Source organism: Pogoniulus pusillus, chromosome Z (genome assembly GCF_015220805.1).
Source record: "Pogoniulus pusillus isolate bPogPus1 chromosome Z, bPogPus1.pri, whole genome shotgun sequence".
NCBI lineage: Eukaryota > Metazoa > Chordata > Aves > Piciformes > Lybiidae > Pogoniulus > Pogoniulus pusillus.
The window spans coordinates 89970343-89990961 of NC_087309.1; the positions used below are offsets into that span (position 1 = coordinate 89970343).

Consider the following 20619-nt stretch of genomic DNA (forward strand, 5'->3'; position numbering starts at 1 on the left):
TATCCAGTTCAGAATGCACTCTTAGCTACTCCATTCCTAAGAATGGCTTCTGTGTTCCTCAGGCCTGGAGGAGATAATCCATGATTAAATAAACTCTCAACCATTTACAATAAATAAATTAAACTCTATTTGGGTTTTCATTTGGCTTTGTTGGTTTGTTTTTTTTTTCACTCCTGAGAAGTGATTCCTTAACTCTGTGCAAATCTATTCTGTTTGTCAGGAAATTATGGTAAAATGGGAGCTGGAAATCAGCTACTGAATGTTTAAAATCAGTGTATTTGGAGAACAAATGGCTTGCCTGTCATATCATCACATTTGCTAGCTGACTGGATATAAAGCTTCAGCATCTTGACCTTTCTATGTCATTACCACAGTTTTTTTTCCCTTTCTGCTCAGCTATGGCTTATTGTTTACCAGTCTCAGTTTGGTTATCAGAACCAGAGAGACTCCCAAGATAACAAGATGTATAAATTCTGAAGTAGGGTTTGAGTTCTGCAGTCATGTCAGCCTGTGTTAAGTATCTCTACCCTCTCGTTAAACTTTTAACTGGTGCTGACTAAAATGCTTTTGTTAAAATCTCTGTAGGATTTTTCTGTGCTATCTCTGTAGGATTTTTCTCCACAGAAGATGGATGTATTTAAACGGAAGCACTTTCTTTCTGAACTAATTATCTGTACTTATTGTGTGGAGTGATATATTTGATATCTATCTATATTTTCTGGGGTTCAGGAGAATAGACATTTTAATTTCCTTGTGTAGTTTAATGTGTCCTTTTATAATAAACTTTGTCTGAGTGGTTGTGGTGAATTTACCACACCACCTCAGATGGCTTGTAAGTAGGATAAAGCTGTATCTTACAGCAAAGCTAAGTTTACAAGCATATATACACCATATATTTTCATGTATTTACAACTATGTACAATTTAGAAATAATACAGAAATCCAATCTTCTTCCCTAGACAATGAAAGCCCAGAAGAGGTCAATGCCTCCCTCTCCTGGATAGAAAACAACCAACAAGTTTTACTTGTTATCTGCTCAGCCAAGATTAGTGCATGAGATTAGAGTGGAGAGGAGCAGCAAACAGACCCAGTGACCAGTGCCAAGAAGAAGGAATTGTTTATACATCGCCTTTTTATACCTCTTAGCAAACCAATGAATGATATAGACTTTATCATTATTATTATTTTACAACCAATGATCTATTTCTCTTTCATATACCCATCAGCCTTAAACCTCTGCAGTGGTGTAATCTCTTAATCTGGCTATATAAAGAACCAATCACAGACAGACACACCAGCTCTCTCAATTAATAACTTGAAACTTGAAACCAAGACAGAACTTTGTGTTGGCTTTTCATATTTCATGTACTCCAGGCATGGCCTCGTCAGTGCTGAGAACGGGGTGTAGCAGATTCCCTGGTCTTGCTTGTCTCCCCATTCCTGATCCAAGACAGAATGCTGGTTTTGGCCAGCTGGGCACACTGCTGGCTCATGTTGACCAGCACTCCCAGGCAGCTTTCCAGCCACTCTCCCCCATGCCTGGAGTTTTGCATGGGGTTGTTGTGACCAAAGTGCAGGACATAGCACTTGGCATTATGAATATCACACAATTAACTCAGCCTTATGATTATCACACAATTAACTCAGCCAATCAGTCCAGCCTGCTCAGGTCCCTCGCAGAGCCTCACTACCCTCAAGCAGATCAACACTCCATCGCAGATCAGTGTTGACTGCAAACTTACTGAGAGTGCTCTTGATCCCCTCATCCTGATCACTGATAAAGACATTAAAGAGAACTGTCCCAAATACTGGGGTACACCACTTGTGAATGGCTATAAACTAGATTTAACTTCATTCATCATTACCACTCTTTGGGCCCAGCCATCCAGCCAGTTTTTAACCTAGGAAGGTGTCTCCCCATCCAAACCACAAGCACATAGTTTCTCCAGGAGGATGATGTGGGACACAGAGTCAAAGGCTTTACTAAAGTCCGGGTAAAGCCTAGTTCAGCTGAAAGACTTTCAGAGGTGAAAAAGAAAGGGAAAAAAAAGACAAAAAAAAAAAAGAAAAAAGAAATAACTAAAAATAGCTTTTGAAAATCCCCTTTAAATGAACACCAGGAATTTTTCTTTGTTCAAATATTGCCAGCTTAAAATATGGAGAGGAGCAAAAGCTACAGAATGGAACATTCTATTGCCTAGGAAACTGACACTTGGTGAGCCATTTGTACCAGATTGCTGCTCAGTTTCCAAACAACTGATGTGCTTGTTTAAACAAACCTGTCCTCCTGTAGCCCTTTCTTCTTGCTGGTTGCCAACATTAGGACACATTCAATGCCCTGCCTGATTTTTTTTCTCTCCTTTTTTTTTTAATTGTATTTATTCTTAGAAGCTACAGTTTATTTGAAATTTTAATTTTCTACCTCCACATGTACCTGATGTCACTCCTCTCTTTCAGTGCCTAATGGTAGAGAGACAAATCTAGAAAATAGAGGTCAGTGATACAGAAGATCCAGCTAAGCCCAGAAAGGCTTTTGCTCACAATTCAACTGTGAGGTGGCAGAACACTGTATTTCACACCTCACCATGTAAAGAAAGTAAAAGCATGTAATGATAATTTCATATAGAATAAAAAATTTAGCAAGCTGATCTGCTGCTCAGGAAGGTAATAGCTTCCACCTCTGTTCTGTGAGTGGAGGAAGATATTTGGAGCTCTCCAAGAAACCAGGGAATTGGAAGGACAGGGCATTAATTTTTCCAAGATGCTCCTTCTACCTGTATTAGGCTGCTCCATTTTGTCCAACTGTTCACTTCAGTCAGAATAAAGGCTGCCAGTCTTGACTCTCTCCACTGTTAAACCTGCTTCACAGCACCATGGAGGCTGGCAGGCCTCTATGGGGTTCATTTATTCCACCCACTACTCAAAGCAGGGTCACCACAACCTTTCTGGACATCCTATTCCAGTATTTGCCTATGCTTACACTAAAAATGCTTTTTCTTAGTTGGAAATGGCACTTCAGTTTGTGCCCACTGCTTCTTACCCTTTCATGGGACGCCACTGAGAACATGGCTCCATCTGCTTCCCACCTTCTACTCACATATTTAGACATGCTTATAAAACTCTCCCTGTGCCTGGATCTGACCTGATTGTTTAATTGCCAAGTTTTGGGGTTTTTTTTAGCTTGCTTACAAATAAATTGCCTCATGGAATGTTTGAGTAACTGGATTTTATTGTAGTGAGCACCAAGAAAGCACTGATAGGATTTACTGTATTAAAGGATAAAAGTATGATGTGATCTTGACAGCATATGAAGTTCATGTCATTATGTACATCAGCTGAGGGTAATGTACTGGAACCTGCACCTCTGAGTTGTGTCAACGGCTCTTCTAACTGTCACAGGATATTCTCTTGCTAGACATAAAGATTACAAGGAATGTACAAAAGGTTCAGAAGATCCAAGGTGTAATGCTTGTGTAAGTTACAGAAGACATCCCTGCCAAGCCAGGAAGCTTGCAAAAAGGAGGATTTTTATATATTGCCTGCTCTAGAGTTTAAAAAAAAGTTTATCTGTTTATGAAATCAAGTAAATGATCTTTACAGAACTTACAGTCTTATCAGAACACAGGAAAATGGAATGTTTTTTAGAATTTTGGCTGTTTTCATCTGTTGGAAGTGATCTAGGAGGTCAGGTCACCCAGTCTAATTATTCCACTCAAAGCCAGGTCATCCATGAGGTCAGACCAAGTTGGTCATGCCCTTTCCAGTCATGCCTAGAAAATTTCCAAGGATGAGGATGGCATAAGCTTTTCAGGTAACCTGCTTGTCTGCTTGGATGCCTTTAGGGTGATAAGCCTCTTCCTTACATCCAACCTGAACATCTTGTTTGAAGTTTTACTCTGTGTCTCTTGTCCTCCCAGCATGCACCATTGCAAATAGCCTTGCTCCATCCTCTTGAAAACCTCTGTGTTGGTACTAGGCTGGTCCCCAATAAGCTATCTCTTCCTCAGGCTAAGTCTTGCTCCCTCTACCTCTCATCACAGGATAAATGTTACAGTCCCCAACCACCCTGATGGCACTCCACTGAACTTGTTCCACTTTGCCAATGTACTTCTGCATTGCGGGCCAAAAATGCATAGACTGTTCTAATGAGTGCTGAGGAAACAAGAATAGTCCCTCCTCTCAGCCTATCTTGAACAGCCAAGGATGCTTATGACCATGGTTGTCACCAGGGTGTACAGATGGCTTATATCAGTTGTCACCTTTTCCATGCTGTTAACAAAGATACTAAACACAACACATCCCAGAAGAGACCCCTGCAATACTCCTTCTGTTACTGTCCTACAAGGAAGAGTTCAAGTATGACCCATTAACCTCCACCTGCTGAGTTCAACCATCCAAGCAGTTTTTAACCCAGCTAGTTGTTCACTCACACTGGGCCATAATGTTCCAGCATAGATACAAGAATATTGTGGGAGACTGTGTCATAAGCCTTGCTAAAGGCAAGGTCTCTCCTCCAACACAGATCTATCAGTATTGTCATGGATGGCAATCAGGTTGGTTAAGCATCCCTGATCCTTGGCAAATATGTACTGGCTGTTCCTAATCATTGTCTTCTCCACATGCCCAGGCATGTTTCATGAAAGGCCTTCCTCTATGACCTTCACAAAGACCGAAGTGAGGCTGATTTGTGGTAGATGAGACCTGTCATTGTAGGATGCGGCAGGCACACATCTGCAAGGGAAGAGGTTTCACACAGTTTCCCTATTATCCATCCTCTAGTCTATATCCACAAAGCTCCATCCTGTCTTAGATATGTTTTCTTAATCATGTATGTACGAGCACTTACAGATTTTTTTATCTGACTGCTCACCTTCTCCAACCACAAAAAGGCACACCATGCTTTCATTATTATTATTTTTACTACTACTGCTACAATTGCTTTAGTCTCAGGTTTTTTACTGTTTCTCTTTGAAGTGGTCAAAACAATTTTCCTCCTGGCCATATAAACATTCATATTAGCACCATGGAAAGGAGAAGCAGACTAAAATTAGTAGAAATTGGAAGATGCTAAGATATTTTGGAAGGATTTCAATGTTGGTCTCTGTTATGAAGGAGATGGTATTTTTTTCCAAAATTAATATTGCTTATTAATTTTGATAGTCAGAACTCTTGCCACCCCCAACCACTAATTTTAATAATAATCAGTTCTTTGTGCTGTCATGGAAACATTTTACAGATAATAACTATTAAAATATATAAACATTAGTTGAACTGGAAGAGAAGATTCCTGCGGTCAAATGCCACTTGCCCTCTAGATGGACTCAAGAAGCTCTTTCTGCTTATGGCAGAAGACAATGGAGAATTACAAAGAGGCTTTTAAGTGTTTACTTACAAAATATTATTACCCAATTCATGGGGCTAGCCACAGTCCTAGACAGCACCCAAAGTCTTCAGGAAACTTATTGGTGCTGTGACTTTATTCTTCCCAGGCTTTTGGGGAAAGGAGGCAGACAATCGTTGACCTTGTCTCCTAGCTCCTCTGGATAATCTGTGTTTCTCCAGCACTTCTAGGCTTAGCAAGAGACTTTCAGGTGCAGGCAGGATGTCTTGTGATGTGCAGTCTCAGCATGATGTCACACTGGCTATGCAGGCCAATCACATGGAGGCATTTAGAGTCTGTTTCAGGTAAACTCATGACGGTGGAGTTTCCAGGCAAACAATAAGGCAGTAAGCAATGGCAGCAGGCAACATCAGACACAAATAGCATGGCAGAGCACACTGCATTTACCTGTGTATCTCTTTTATCAATGTGGGCCAAGATTAATTGCCCTTTGGACACAGAACAAGCAATCAGAATGGCACTTACCCAAGCTTGACAATATTAGGTGAAACCATAGGCTTGTTTTACCCAAATTTGGGAAAAGCATGGGCCTTGCACAAGGCAAGCACAAGCTAAGTGTGTGTACCTTGTTTACCACAGGACTAAGACAAATCTGGGCAGGCCAGAGACCTTAGACTTAGTGGCTTCAGTTTCTTTTGTCTTCTTTCTCACAGTTGCTTCTCCCATGGAGCAGAAAAACATGCCTGAGCAAGCCAGGACATGTATAAGCCTATTTTAGGCCTATCAGGCCTACCACAACCGTCTGCATCATAACAGGATAGTTTTATCAAACCTTTCACCAAAACACAAATGAAACAGCCTAGGGTGAAATTCTAAACTACTGCCTGTATAAAGGTATCTGCATGTTGTTTCATGTAGCTGAGTGGAGATTCTCACTTAACACAAAGCTGAAGATCCAGGAATCAATCAGGCAAGTGGAGATGTGGACAGTGTACATCTGCCTAAACAAAAACCAGAGGTGTCGCCTTCATTCTTATCCCAACCTACTGCAGCCAAGTTAATTTGCCTGATGTAATAACAGACCAAGAGATAGAGGTATTTTGGAGGCAGCAGAGGAGACTAGCAAGAGGGAAACATCCTAGTGTGTAGATGTTTTAAAAACTACCAACACAAAGATGAATACAAAAGGACAAAGAACCTCTGTTATACAGGAGAGAGCTTGCTAGGCAGAAGCCTTTATCCTACTTCATAAAAGCAGAGATGTTAATAACGGAAAACAAGATCTACAGCAAAGGACTTTCTTTTCCCACTGCATCATCAGAAGACTTTCTGAGATGGACCTCTGCACCCTCAGGAACTAGCACAAGGCTAGCTTAATGCCATGATAAGAAAGTGGAGGTTCACAGTTTTAATCTGCAAACTGAACCTGGTATCTGTGTAATGAGACTCTCTCATAAGCAGACCTTTCTTTCAAACACCAACCATTCTTCCTGTGGTTTTGTCACCCATTGCAGTGTATGGGCAGTAGCAGCAGGGCATGAACTAAGCTTATCTCTCTGAGGTATATTTGACACCCATGGTGTTACGGAGGAACAAATTTTTCATAGAATCATGAAGGTTGTCAAAGACCGTCAAGGAAACAGAATTCAATGGTTAACCACATATTATGAGGTCACCACCAAGCCATGTTGTTCAGCACAACACCTACATGTACTCTGAAGACTTTATGGGATGGTGATTCCAACTCTTCCCTGGGCAGGGGTGCACCATCACCAAATTTGCTGATGACACAAAGTGGAGTAGTGCTGTCAGTATGCTAGAAGAATAGGATGTCATCAAGAAGGACCTGGACAAGCTGAAGTGGTGGGCCCAGGTGAACTTCAAGAGGTTCAACAAGACCAAGTGCTGGGTCCTTCACTTGAGCCAAAACAATCCTTGTTATCTGTATAGGCTAGGGATGTGGGGTGTGGGAATGTAATGTGAGAAGGAATCTTAACGGCCAGTCTGTGACCATTCAGCCCTGATTCCCACAGCTTCAGGATGCCTCTCATGGGAGAGGAGAGATGCTGGGACACCTGGTTAATGAGAAAAACAAGGCATGATGTATGTAAAAGACTGGGTTGTTCTTGCCTAGATTATGCTAATGTGTAGGTGTGTGGTCTATGCTCAAGGCTATATACATGGAGTCAGAACAAACAATAAAGGTCTCCTGTGAGATTCACATTGAATCGTGTGGAGTCCGTGTGTCATCCCTCACTGGCAATAGAAAGCTGCCCTAAGCAATAGGACTTGGCAGTTCTGATGGATGAGAAGCTGGACATAAGCAGACAGAGTGCGCTTGCAGACCAGAAAGCCAATGGCATCCCAGGTTGCATCAAAAGCAGCGTAGCCAGCATATTCAGATAAGTGATTTTGCCACTTTACTCTGTTCTGGTGAGTACCAGAGTACTGTGTTCGGCTCTGGAGCTCTCAACATAAGAAAAATGTAGACCTGATGGAGTGAATCCTGAGGAGATCCATGATCAGGAGGATGGAACACCTCTGCTATGAGGACAGGCTGAGGAAGCTGGAGTTGTTCAGCCTGAAGAAGAGAAGACTCTCGAGAGGCTATAAGAAGGGGGCTATAAGAAGGCCATAGAGGGACTGTTTACAAAGGCCTGCAGTGATATGAGGAGAGTCAGCGCTTTGCATTTAGGGAAGAGGAGCCTTAAGCTGGGTGTCAGGAGGACGTTCCTTACCATGAGGGTGGTGGAACACTGGAACAGGTTGCCCAAGGAGCTGGCTTAGGCCCCATCCCTAGAGATATTCAGAAGCTCAACAGGACTCTGGCCAACCTGGTCTAATGAAAGATGTCCTTGCTAACAGCAGGGGGATTGGACCAGATGACCTTTGTAGGTCCCTTCCAACCCAAACCACTCTGTGATTCTATGATTCATATCTGCTGCCTTTTCCTGTTTCTCCATAACACATAATTGGACTGAGGCTCCTTGGTGAGACCTCTGTAGCTAGTGAAAGTGCCTCTTAGACAGGGTGTTCAGCATGTGCCATGGCAATGACACACAGGTTAAGGGCTGATGTGCTGGGAAGCAGCTCTAAGGAGAAGGACCTGCGAATGCTGGTGGGCAACAAGCCCACCATGAATCACCAGGGTGGTTGGAACTATATGACCTTTAAGGTCCCTTACAGCCCAAACTATTACATGATTCTTCACCCTTACAGTGAAGAAATTTTTCATAATATCCAACTGAAAGCTCACCTTATACAATTTGAGGCTGCTTCTTCTTCTTTGATTGTGTGGTTGAATTGCAATCGCTGGATGTATTTAAAAGCCATTCAGATGGAGTATTTAGGGATATGGTGCATTGGCTGCCCTGGCAGAGCTAGATAATGGTTGGACTTGATGATAAAGGTCGTTCCCAACCATGGAGATTCTGTGCTACCTGGAAGAAGAGATTGACCCCCATCTGGCTTCAGCCTCCTTTCATGAGCTATAAAGAGTGAAAAGGTTTCCACTCTGCCGTCTTTTCGCCAGGCTAAACAATCGCATTTCCTTCAGCTGCTCTTTGCAAGAGTTCCAGTGTAGATCCTTCCCGGCTTCGTCGTCCTTCTCTGGACACCACGAAGGGCAACACTTTCCCACCGGTTTCTCCAGAGCTCACCTGCACCGATGCACCCTGTGAGGTCGCCCAGGAGCCAGGACACCTCTCCAGGGACACCTAGGAAGGGCCGTAACAGCCACGAGCCTCTAAGGAGCCGCCAGTTTGAGAGGAGTCGCCGGGGCTCCGCCGGGGCCCCTCTGCGTCCCCTGAGGATGGACTCGGCCAGCAGGCGGCAGCGCGGCACCGCTGGGCGAGGCGCTTGCCGGGGCACCGCCCCCGCCCGCCTCCCGCCGCCGCCTCGGGGCGGAAGCGAAGGCGAGCCGCGGCCGGTGCCGCGCCGCGAGGAGCGGGTATGGCGGACGGGACGCGCTCTCTGCGCGGCGGCAGCCCGGCCTCCAGCCCGCTTCTGGGCGGACGGGGCCGCGGCGCTGCAGCGGCGGGAGGAGGGAGCAGTCCGCCGGGCCACGGCTTCCACAGGGTGACCCTCACCAAGCCCACCTTCTGCCACTACTGCACCGACTTCATTTGGGGGCTGGCCGGCTACCAGTGTGAGGGTAAGGGGGTGCAGGGGGAAGGCAGGAGGGCAGCTGGGTCGCAGGCAGCTGGGCCGGGGGAGAGGGGCCGGGTTGGGAGCCGTGTTAGCCGGAGCGGGTGTGGGTCGTGTCGGACCTGCTGGGAACGGCCACCGTGTCTGCTGGTCGAGGTGGAGGTGGTTTGTGGAAAAGAAGAAAAACAACTGAAAATATTGCTAAACAAAGTTCCAGTAAAAATAATATAAAAAAAAAGAATTAAAATGTTTACTTGTGATAAAACTTTATAATAATAATAATAATGAAAATACTAATACTGGAGTAATGCATTCCGCTTAAAAAGCATAACAGTAGTGGTAATGAACATTCTAGCAATTGCAGTGAAGTCCAAAAATAAAGTCTTAATGGCAACAATGCTTCTAAAAATTTGGATGATAATAACAAATGCTAAAACTAAAGTCAGGAAGCATCAGTGCTACTGAAAAACGTGATAATGATAAATGCCAAAATATCTAAAAGCAATAATAATACCAAAGAAAAGTAATCGTAAGTGCTAACTCTGGAAGCAACAATACTGCTAAAATTTCTGGCAGTAATAAATGTTAAAATGTGTAAAAGCAAAGATAATGTATAAAAAAAACCCAAGTGATCATAGATGCTAAAGAGAAAAGGGCTGGAAGTGCAATACTGCTAAAAATTGTAATAAATGCTAAAAATAAAGAGTCAAAAGCAACAGTAATGTTAAAAATTATAATAGTAGTAATGCTAAAAATAAAAGCAAGAATGATGCTAAAATTGCAGTAATGCTGATAATAAATGTTAAAAATGAAGCCTGGAAGCAGAAATGCAACTAAAAATATAATAACAAAAAATTAAATTGCTAAAATGAGGAGTTTAGAAGCAACAATGCTTCTAAAATTTTGAAGATTAATAGTAAATGCTAAAAAATAAGAAGTCTAAAAGCAGAAATACTATGAAACGTGCCACTATTAGTAACACATTTTAAGAGTAATAAACTCTAACAAAAGGAATGCTAAGAATTCTAATATTAATAACAATAAAGAGTTACAATTTCTAAGAATAATAACAATTGTACTATTATCCTAATAATTCTAATAATAATTACTAATAACAGTAATAATAGCAATGATAAAAATTCTGATCATCATAATAAGGCTTCTTAACACTGGTGATAAAACATTGCAGGATTGTCACTGCCCACTCTTGTGTGGCTCATGGTTCTTTGCCATGATTCAACACTGCCCCTGTCCATCCTAGGATGGATCTGTAGGCTGCTGACCACTCTGGCAGGTGGTTGGGTGGTGGTTGATGCCTCACAGCAGACCGGTCACAGAGGACCCCCTACCTGCTAAAATGACTAATGACATGGAGAAGATACAATCTCTGTGGGGTTTGAATCTTCTAATCTGGGCTAATGCCGGGGAGGTGAGATGGAATAGAAGAGGGTCTCCATGCAAGACAGATATGGCTTATTGAGATGCAGTGAAACCAGATTGTGTCATAGGGAAAAGAGGAGTTCTTCTTGGACAAGGGGCAATCATTTTAAGGTGAGAGAGAGTAGGTTTAGACTGGATTTTAGGGAAAAGGTCTTCAGTATGAGGGCAGTGAGATTGGAACAAGCTGCCCAGGGAGGTTGTGGATGCCTCCTCCCTGGTAGTATTCAAGGGCGTCTTGGATGAGGCCTTGGGCAGCTGAGTCTCATTGAGGGGAGTCTTTGCCCATGGCAGGGAGGTTGGAGTAGATGATCTTTAAGGTCCCTTTCCCAACCTGAGCCATTCTATGATTTTATATCCTCACTTTAAAAACACCCCTAACAAACAAACACAACAAACAACCCACACCTTAATGTCTTCTTGAGTGTATGTAGCCTGAACAGCTTGGGTTGCATCTGCACTACTATGTCTAGAGGAGTTGGGTTGTACTAGAACATCATTGTTCAGGTGATACCAAAAAAAGCTGTGAGTGTAGAGTAAGTACCTTGCAGTGCTTTGAAATAGCTCCCGCCTTTTGTCATTGTTGTAGGTGAAGAGGGTGCAGGATTAGGTTGAGTTGAAGCCATGTTCCTGCATGGTGCTAAAAAAGTCTTGCAGGAGTTGGTTTTCTGTTTGATTAAAACTTTAAGAGATATTTTGTTCTCTCGGCATACAGAAAGCCACTGCCTAACCCAACAGCAAAACTCAAGTGAAAATCTCATTGAGTTGTGAAAATGCACAAAAGTAGTCTTTCATAGTTTTTGTTGGTTTTTTTTGTTTTTTTTTTTTTTTAATATATGAATACTTGAAAAAATGGAATTATTTGGAGTCACAAAAGTGGGATTCTGGATTGATGCTTAAGGCCCCGAGGAGCTTTGATGTGTCAACAGGTGACAAAATGTGAAAGGCTTTTCATTCAGGATGTCTCCATTTTTCATTTCTGTTGGCATAAGAGGTTTGCTAGCACCACTGCCTAGTGACTGTGCACTAATGAGGCATTTCCAAACTGCACTGCTAAGATACCTCATCTGAACCTACATCTGAAACATCCACTGCAGTCATGTGTGAGAAGGGTTATTGAGAGAAATGCTTTCGGTCTTCAATGACTCCTACATTCCCGGCTCAGTATGTGTGTGTGAAGTGTCATGTGGTATGTCAGTGTATCTCCTTGTGGATGAGCTCTGTCTACACCGAGTAAGACAGTTAAACTGGTGAAGGATGTGTTTGGACTTTAAAGTTCTTTTCCACCTGAAACAATTCTGTGATCCTAAAAGCTAATTTTTGTTGTTGGGTTTCTTGTCTTCTTTTTTTTTTTTTTTTTTGGTTCACTTACCTGTCTTCACACAGTATTGTGTTTGTCTCTCCCAAGAACTTACTTCTAAATTGCTAACTGGTGGCTGCTTTTAATAGCCATTTCTATACCCTCATATCTCGTTGAATAGCTTGGCAGCTTGTTTTTTCTGAGTTAATTAAAAATTCTAATATGACTTCTTGAATGATATTTTAAGTTAATTCTGTTTAATAATTACTTCCCTTTCACACCTGCTTTCGCTATTGGAATCTGATTATTGGTCTTTAGGAAGCCTTCTAGGAGAGCCAGGCTGATTAAAATAATAAAATTCATCAAGCTTTTAGTGAAGAAAATGTGTGCAGCAAACTGGGAAAACTTTGGAGCTAATCTCCAGCTCCTTTGTTTTCACCCCAAAGAGAGCAGGATTGCAGGTTGTAATTTGTGGCTGAGCTGGTGGTGTCTTTGTTTGGACTCCCTTTGATAATCCACTTACAAGCCTCAAAAGTGATGCTTTTTCTAGGTGAATTTGCAGTCGTTTCTGTTCCACATGTGTGGGTTGGTCATGTTGAGTCTGCTGATGCTGTTTGTGTTGATGTTTCCCTGAAGTCGGTCTTGATCAAAACGGAAAGTTTCCAAACTTTGAAGGGAACTGAACCTGGCTGAAGGGTAAGACTTCCATCAGTTAAAGAAGGGAGAAAACAACGAAACCAAACTAACTCTTGCCTGGCGCTGTTTTGAGTAGTGGCTTAAACGAGATGAATTTGAGTTTTGATTATAGTCATGCCTTTGACCTTTGGCAAATGACATCTTCTGTATGTGAGTGATCAGGTTTGTGGAGTTTTTTAGCAGGCTTGCCACCTGCTTATGTAGCTATACATGGCTGTGTGGCAGAAATACAAGGAAATGTGATGAATTTTTAACATATTTCTGGGAGTAGATGCCAGATAAGTGGTCCTTCCCTTTATCTTTCTGTGGACTCTGAAGAACACATGGAAGAGATGTGCTCCTATTGCACAGCAGAAATGAGATTTAACAAGTCGAAGTGCAAGGTCCTGCATATATTTTGGACAATGCCAGGCACAAACCCAGAGTGGATGCTGAGTGAGTTGAAAGTACCCCTGTGGAAAAGATATATATGTTGGTTGCTGAGAAGCTCCTCATGAGAGAGCAGTGCCCTCCTGCAGTCCAGAAGGCATCCAGAGGAGTGTGGGCAGCAGGGCAAGAGAGAGGATTCTGCCTCTTGACTGCTCTGATGAGACCCCACCTCCAATCCTCCCTCCAGTTCTGGTGTCCCCAGCATCAGAAGAACACACAGGGAGAGAGGCTGGAGCACCTTTGGTGTGAGGACAGGCTGAGGCAGCTGGGGTTGTTCAGCCTGAAGAACAGAAGGCTGAGAGAACCTTAGAGCTGCCTTCCAATAGCTGAAGGGATCCTACAGAAAGGCTGCAGAGGGACATTTCATGAGAGTGTCTGGCAACAGGGCAAGGTGGAATGGTTTTAAGCTGAGGGAGGGTTTAGACTGGATCTTAGGAAAACGTTCTTCAGTGTGAGGGTTTTGAGATTCTGGAATAGGCTGCCTAGGGAGGCTGTGGATGCCTCCTCCTTGGAGTGTTCAGGGTCAGATTGGATGAAGCCCAGTTGACAGGTATTCCTGCCCATGGTGGGGAGGTTGGAGTAGATGATCTCTGAGGCTTCTTCCAACCAAAGCCATTCTGTGATAATCTATTTCAAACTAAGATACTGCTTCACTTTGCAGTTTAGGGCCAGTACCACTGTTGCCAGAACTTTGTAGTGAACAGGAGGCTTGCCAGCCCTCTTGCTAGATGAGCAAGGTATTTTTTAAGTGAAATTTTACAGGGAAGTCAGTAGTCTTCCCATGTGGATTAGATGTCCAGTTTGGTCCAAAGATGTCACTGTATTAATCTTTTGTGCACATGTTTATTGTAATTTCAATCAGCCAAGCTTGCAGCTGTGGTTTATTTTTACTTTTCTCTCCCTTCCTTTTTTTTTTCCCTTGGAAATTTGTTTTACATAAACCCTTTGCAAATGACTCTTTATTTTTCTTGCCGCTTTACTCTTTGTAGCTGTCAGTTCCTTTGATAAGTGTGTATGTGTGTGAAAGAATAAGTGATGTTTGGATTGTAACATCAACAATTACTCCCTTACATTGCTCCTGCTTTCCAAACCCTAGTCATTTCAATTTTGAGTGTTTTCAGTTTTCAGGCTTGACAGGCAGAGGCAGCGTAAGTAACTGGGTTTATTGCATCTTACAAATGAAAAATATTAAATATGTAAAGTCCATATAAGAAGTAAAGACAGTTGTTTGTTCATTGGTAGCGCACAGAGGAGACAATTTCACACACTTTAAAAAGATAGCTGCCAGATATTTTAATTTTGAGTTTGTGATTTATTTTAACCACCAATAAACCCACTGGTTTTCACAGTGCTTTTTCTTTTTTCATAAAAGGCAATTAAAAAAAAAGTAGAATATATAATTGTGAATCTGTACATTTCTGGGGTTACAGACATTTGCTATAAATATTTTTAATTTGAATTTTGTCTGCTTTATTTTAGCCAAAGGTGAAACGTGAGGGATTTAAGTAACAAGAAACTGGGTTAGCAAATTTAACAGAAACATTTTTAGTTTCTATTTCTCTGTCTCTTTCATCAGAACATATATTAGAAGGTATGCACAGGGGTTTTTTGGTATATTTTGTGCCTATTTCTAATAGGGAAAAGTCATCTGACTTGGTACTTGTCTTGACATGGAAGGCACTAGTGCAAATAATACTTGGAAAAGGGAACCTTGTTCTCCGTTCCTGTGTTTTTGGAGGGGTTTTGCTTATTTGCTATTCTTTGTATTCTAAGCAGAACCAAACATATTCCGTGATGCAGATATCCTTGTGTTTCCTAGGCTGGTTTAGATGCTGGCTGACAGTGCTGCAGCTTTTCCAGAATAAAATACAAATGGTTAATTGTAGCTGTGTTTATGCCATAAATCTTTGATTTAGGAAGACAGCAATGAAGCTGTCATCATTCATACAGCCATGTCCCAGATGTTGGTAAGCCAGGCTGTGCCTGATTGGTGTTGGAGAACCTAGAGATGTTCGGACAGCATCTCTACAGTGGTCTGGAGAAGCACATTCTTTTGAATGGACTCTGCTTCATAAAGACTGTCTCAAGTAACTGGTGTCAGATAGGGAAGGTGTTTTAGTTTCAAGCTTGAAGTTAAACCAACAGAGAGATTGTCTCTGTAGGGGTTTGGGAATAGTGGCAGGGAATAAAGGGACAAGGAGCAATCCTCTTGAGCTCTAACCCTGTCTAATTAGTTCTGTTTGTTGGGATAGGCAGTTGGAACATCCTTTACACTGCTGGTTTAATTCAGTTTTGGATGAAGTGAACAATGTATGGGACTCCTCAAGAAGTCTTAATGTTTGCAGTTCAGAAGGAAAACAAAGTCTTCCTTTTTCTGATGAGCTTGGCTTGCTTTTAGCTCATTTTGAACTAAAAATAAAAGCTGCCAGAAAGGAAAACCGCAGTAAAAAATTGCCTCTATCTGACAATCAGTTTGAGTTTTTTTGCCCTGCTCACTTTATACTGGGTTCCTTCTTGAGGGCAGGGCCTTTCCATGCAACAATAAGGTGTTTGATGTTGAGATGCAGTGTGAGCTTGTGGTTGAGATGTTGTTGAGCGAATATGACTGCTGTGTTCAAAAATGCAGATTGAACTGTGTGATTCTAAAAGCATTTTGGGAAGAGAGATTGTCAGAAAACACCAAAAAAAGGAGAAATTTTTTTCCTCAAAAAACTCCCTGACATGGAGACTTACCTCATTTCTGGTCAAGCCAAAACATATGCTGGGAAAGATATTGAGAGCCTTGACTGACACACTGAAAGATGCAACTTACTGGTCTGGATTTGGAGAATGATGTGTGTTATACTGAAAATAATTCCACCCCACACCCTCCTGTACTTCCCTCTAACAGTGCTTCAGAGAAAATGTCATTGTCACCATCAGTGATGCAGAGAAAAGGACAGGGAGGTTTACAGGGATGCACACAGCTTTTGTAGCTGGAAGGTGTATTTTGTGCTAATAGCTTTATCCTGAGTTTCAGTCCAGAAACTCAATTAGGTAGTAAATAACTTAGCACAGAAAGTGCTAAAGCCAGTAATCCAATACTAGGCTTTGCACAGCACCTTCATATCTCATCTGTGTTAGTGCCTTGGTGATAAATGACAAAATCAATAAAGAAGGTGCTCATCAGTCTGTCATGGTGTGGAGTGGCTGTGACTGGTGCTTTGCAGGTTTCATTTCTGGATGATCTTTCATCTAATGCTGCTTAGACTTAACATGTTCAGATGTTCCTCAGCCATCTTCTAGGCTGTTACCTTTCTGAGTCTTCTGATCTTACGTGAAATTTTTCAGTCTTCCTCTGGTAAGTTTCTGGTTCTTGCAGTGCTGTGCTAAGGGCCTAAAAAGCCTCTTTATTCTTCCTTGCAGTTGTGTGGGAGATAAATGCCTGACTAGTTGTCTCTTTCTAATGAACGAAGGAGCTCGAGCTCTAAGTCTTTTCCCATTTAACATTTTCTAGGCACTGCACTGAGTCATTTAACAGCACTTTCTTTAAACCTTGGGTAGTGTTTCAGTGAGTAGTGACCTCAGTACTTCACATGGGTGGACAAGCACTTGCCCATTTGGTGTGATGTTTGCTTAAATGAACTGTGTGTTTCCTCCTGCTTTAATTCCTTTTTTAGTAACACCAAAAAAATTCCTTTGGTAACACCTGCCCTTTCTCTAGACATCGTGTGTATTTTTTCTTTACAGGTGCAGGAGGCTGTGATAAAATGGGATGTAGTACATCTTTCTCTGTCCCACTTCAGTTTTGTCATCAGCAACATTTTTTATCAGTCATGTTATTTTTGTTTCAGTGTTCTCCCTATAACATTAGACAATATCTTGGGGTTTCCCATGTGAAATAACCAATATCTTTGCATTGATAGTTGGTGTATAACAAGGGGCGTGTTATCTACAATGGCCACTTATTACCCAAGTGTAGATGTGAGGTCTTCTGCTTACAGTGCTGTGGAGGATGACATGCGAGAAGTGTTGTTTTTTCATTCTTCTCTTGACAGTTTGTAATGAATGTTCCTATTGATCCACACCCTCCCACCTCTCCTGCCCTGTTCTGAATTTCAAGTCCAGGGATATGTAACTCCACTGCATTGTTTCCAGTGGGTTCTGTCTTGGCAGGGTCCTTGTTGCTTGTGTGTTCTCTTCAATGACATGCTCTATGCTCTAAAATGTGGCTTTTCTGCTTTGTCTTCCCTAGAGAATTGGTTCCCTTCCTGATTTTTGCATCTCTTTTCTTATGTTGTAACTTTGAGTTATCTTTTGAATGAGACTGTCTCTGGATGACTTTTACTTTTTGGGTTTGTAACTAGTTTCTTCCTGAGTTCTTATTTTTGCAATTCATCATCTTGAACTGTCTTTCTTCTGGGCTAGTCATTGCTCATTAGGTGTACCTTGAGATAGCTCAGGAAAATCCCTTTGGGGAAACTGCTTTTGCAACACCTATTGAAAACATGTGACTAATTTACCTTCCTGTGCAATAACACCCTTCATTTTTGAGTGAAGACTGTTGGGAAATGCTCTCAAACAGAGACCAAAACCTAGCATACATGTATCACACTGTAATAGGGAACTCAGTGGACATGTTTTGGTTTTTTTGTTTTTTGTTTTTTTTTTTTTTTTTTTTTTTTTTTTTTGTTGTTGTTCTTGTGTTTTTGTGTGTGTGTGTTTTTTTTCCCTCACTGTGCCCTTGCAGTATTCTTCCTTTTAAACCATATTGTTGCCTGCTGTTGCCTCAGTTGTGGAAGTTTGTTATTCACTAGAGGACAGTCAACCCCTAATTTCACTTCCTGTTTTTATTTGAATATTTTTACTCACTGGGCTCTGGAAAAATGTGGGGCTGTGCATATGTGTGTGCGTGTGTGTATATATATACGCACACATCCTCATACATTATATATGCACATACATATCTGTGAAGAATGAATGTATTTGCATTTTTATATATGTTTATTGTTTTTTTCCCTTCGTTTAAAATTGAATACAAGTGGTCTACTTGGAAGTATGTTTAGGGTTATGAATGTAATATGCTGATATCACCTGCTTGGCTTCTTTTAAAATACCTATTGTTTGATAAATGCCATGCCACTTGCTATGTAAAGTGTTGATTAAGATCTAGAGCATCTGAGAAAGAGTGTAGAAATGCTGTGTTTGACCACAGTTTAATCAATCCCTGGTGGTTTTACATTCTGAATACTTGGCTGAACAGATATGTTTGGGAGAAACAGAATGATTTGAACTCTCAGTTGTTAAGAGCAGGGTGTTGTTCTGCAGGGTAGTATTAGATTAGGAACGAGTGGCTAGGGAACAGGACTTCCAGTTTAAGTGCAAGAACATGTAGCAATAAAATCTCTGTTCCTCCTTGCATTTCATTCTTCTCAGCAGAATGTGTCACTTTTTAATATCTTGTTTTGTTATGATGTAATTCAGAAAATGAGTCTGCCCTTTTTGCCCTTTTTTTTTTTTCCAGTGCTTTCTCTGCAGCACATGGAGATAAGAGCTGGTACACCTTGTTAAGTGTAGGAGTACTCTGCTAACCAGTTCCTTAAGTGTTTCAAACAAAAATACTTCCTCAGTGCTGAAATCATTGCATGGCTGGGAGTTTCAAAAGGCAGCAGAAGAATACAAGGAAATTGCTACGGTTTCTCTAAGCATAAAGAGGACATGAAGTAAGGATCTGAACATAAAGTGAAAATTCTGGTCTTCTTTGAAACTGGATGCTCTCTTTGAGTAAAAAAAAAGTCTTTTCTGAGTTGAAAGATTTACTTCAAAGCCTAGTTAGGATGCTAGAGTTGAGTGTAAATCACCAGTGCATGCAAATCCAAGTGGGAAACTGATCAGGACTAGCAATTCTGTGTTGTACCTGCTAAAGAAGCCCTGGACTTGCAACAAAGATGTGGGCTGAGTAACATGACCTAGGAAAAACTGTCTTTTCATGTTAAAACCCTTCTCAAATGTGGTGATACAGAGAACTTGAAAAGGTGATTCAAAACTTCTTGAATATTCACAAGGACTTAGGAATTTAGGATTCTCAAGACACTTCTGCAAGCCAGTGCACAAATTTTGGGTGGCAACAGGCTTTTTTTGGGTATACTGATGGCAGAATACCATGCTGTGTGCACATGAGCTGTGAGCATTGTGTCTGTTCTCACTGCTGGAGAGTTGTCATTGGTGGTAATGACAGCCTTTCCAAAAAGTAATCTCAATTCTTTTATCCTAACAGAGATTGAAACTTAAGGAACGTGGTGCTTGCAATTAATGTCTGATGCTTCAACGCTTTGTCTTATCGCAGAGGGGTATTCTGCCACTACGCCGGATTTCATGGAGGAAAGAAATTAATTGGGGCGAGATAATGTTATATAAAAATATATATTTATTAAACTCAATATTCTGAACTCTCGACACCCCCAACCACTGTATATTAATATGTCCTACACGGTTATGAAAACATTCTAGGATAAAATATGTACAGAAACTTATTAATAACTAGCAAACATTCAAACTATAAACAGAGAGAGGAGTTTTCCCCGCGGCAAATACCGTTTGGGGTCTATATACTACTTGCCCAGCAGAGCGGGCTGAAACTGATTCTGCTCTATGGCAGAGGCAACAGATGTTTACAGAGGTATTAAAGCATTTACAACTCTTATTAATCACCCTCTGGGGCTACATCACAGCCTATGCTAGTGTCCAAACTTCAGGGGATCTCTGCCCGTGGACTTGGAGGCTAGAATCCTCCCGGCTTGAGCGGAAAGGATGAATCTTCCCGGCCTGTGGGGAAATGGTGGTCTCTGACCTTGTTCTCCTGGCAAAGATGCAATCTCTGCCTTTGTGCTGCTGGCTTCCCCTGGATGCTTCTGTCCAGGAATTGTGAGCCGGCAGGATCTCAGGTATAGGAGGAGAATATTGTGCTGTCTCTGGCATGGTCCTTCACATGGCTAGCAGGCCAATCGTGTGTGTGTAGACAATCCAGAGTGTGCTTCCTGGTTATCTCAGTGGCAGTGGTGCTTACCAGGCAATAATAGGCAATGGGCGTGCAGGATGTGCGCGGCTGCTGTGAGTCTGACCTCTGTACATAAAGGCAATGCAGGATCTGGTCCTGATAACACAGTGGCGTGCAAGTGTGCACAGCTGGCTTAGGAGATTATGGGCTCCTTATATAGTGGCAGGCTTGAATGAGCTCTGCATCTAAGGTACACAGGCAGGTGAGCTGCGAGTGAGGCTCTGAGTGTGAGCA

The 20619-nt window shown here is 41.9% G+C and overlaps 1 protein-coding gene across 3 annotated transcripts in view; it reads left to right on the plus strand.

Moving 5' to 3' along the window:
- The first annotated feature begins 9289 nt into the window (after window positions 1-9289).
- Window positions 9290-20619, plus strand: part of DGKQ (diacylglycerol kinase theta) — a 129054-nt gene continuing 117724 nt past the window's right edge. For all 3 annotated transcript variants that reach the window (XM_064176292.1, XM_064176293.1, XM_064176294.1), the window contains exon 1: window positions 9290-9494. In XM_064176292.1, coding sequence (XP_064032362.1) covers window positions 9293-9494 — 202 coding nt within the window. In that variant the 5' untranslated portion in view covers window positions 9290-9292. The remainder of the gene's footprint in view (window positions 9495-20619) is intronic.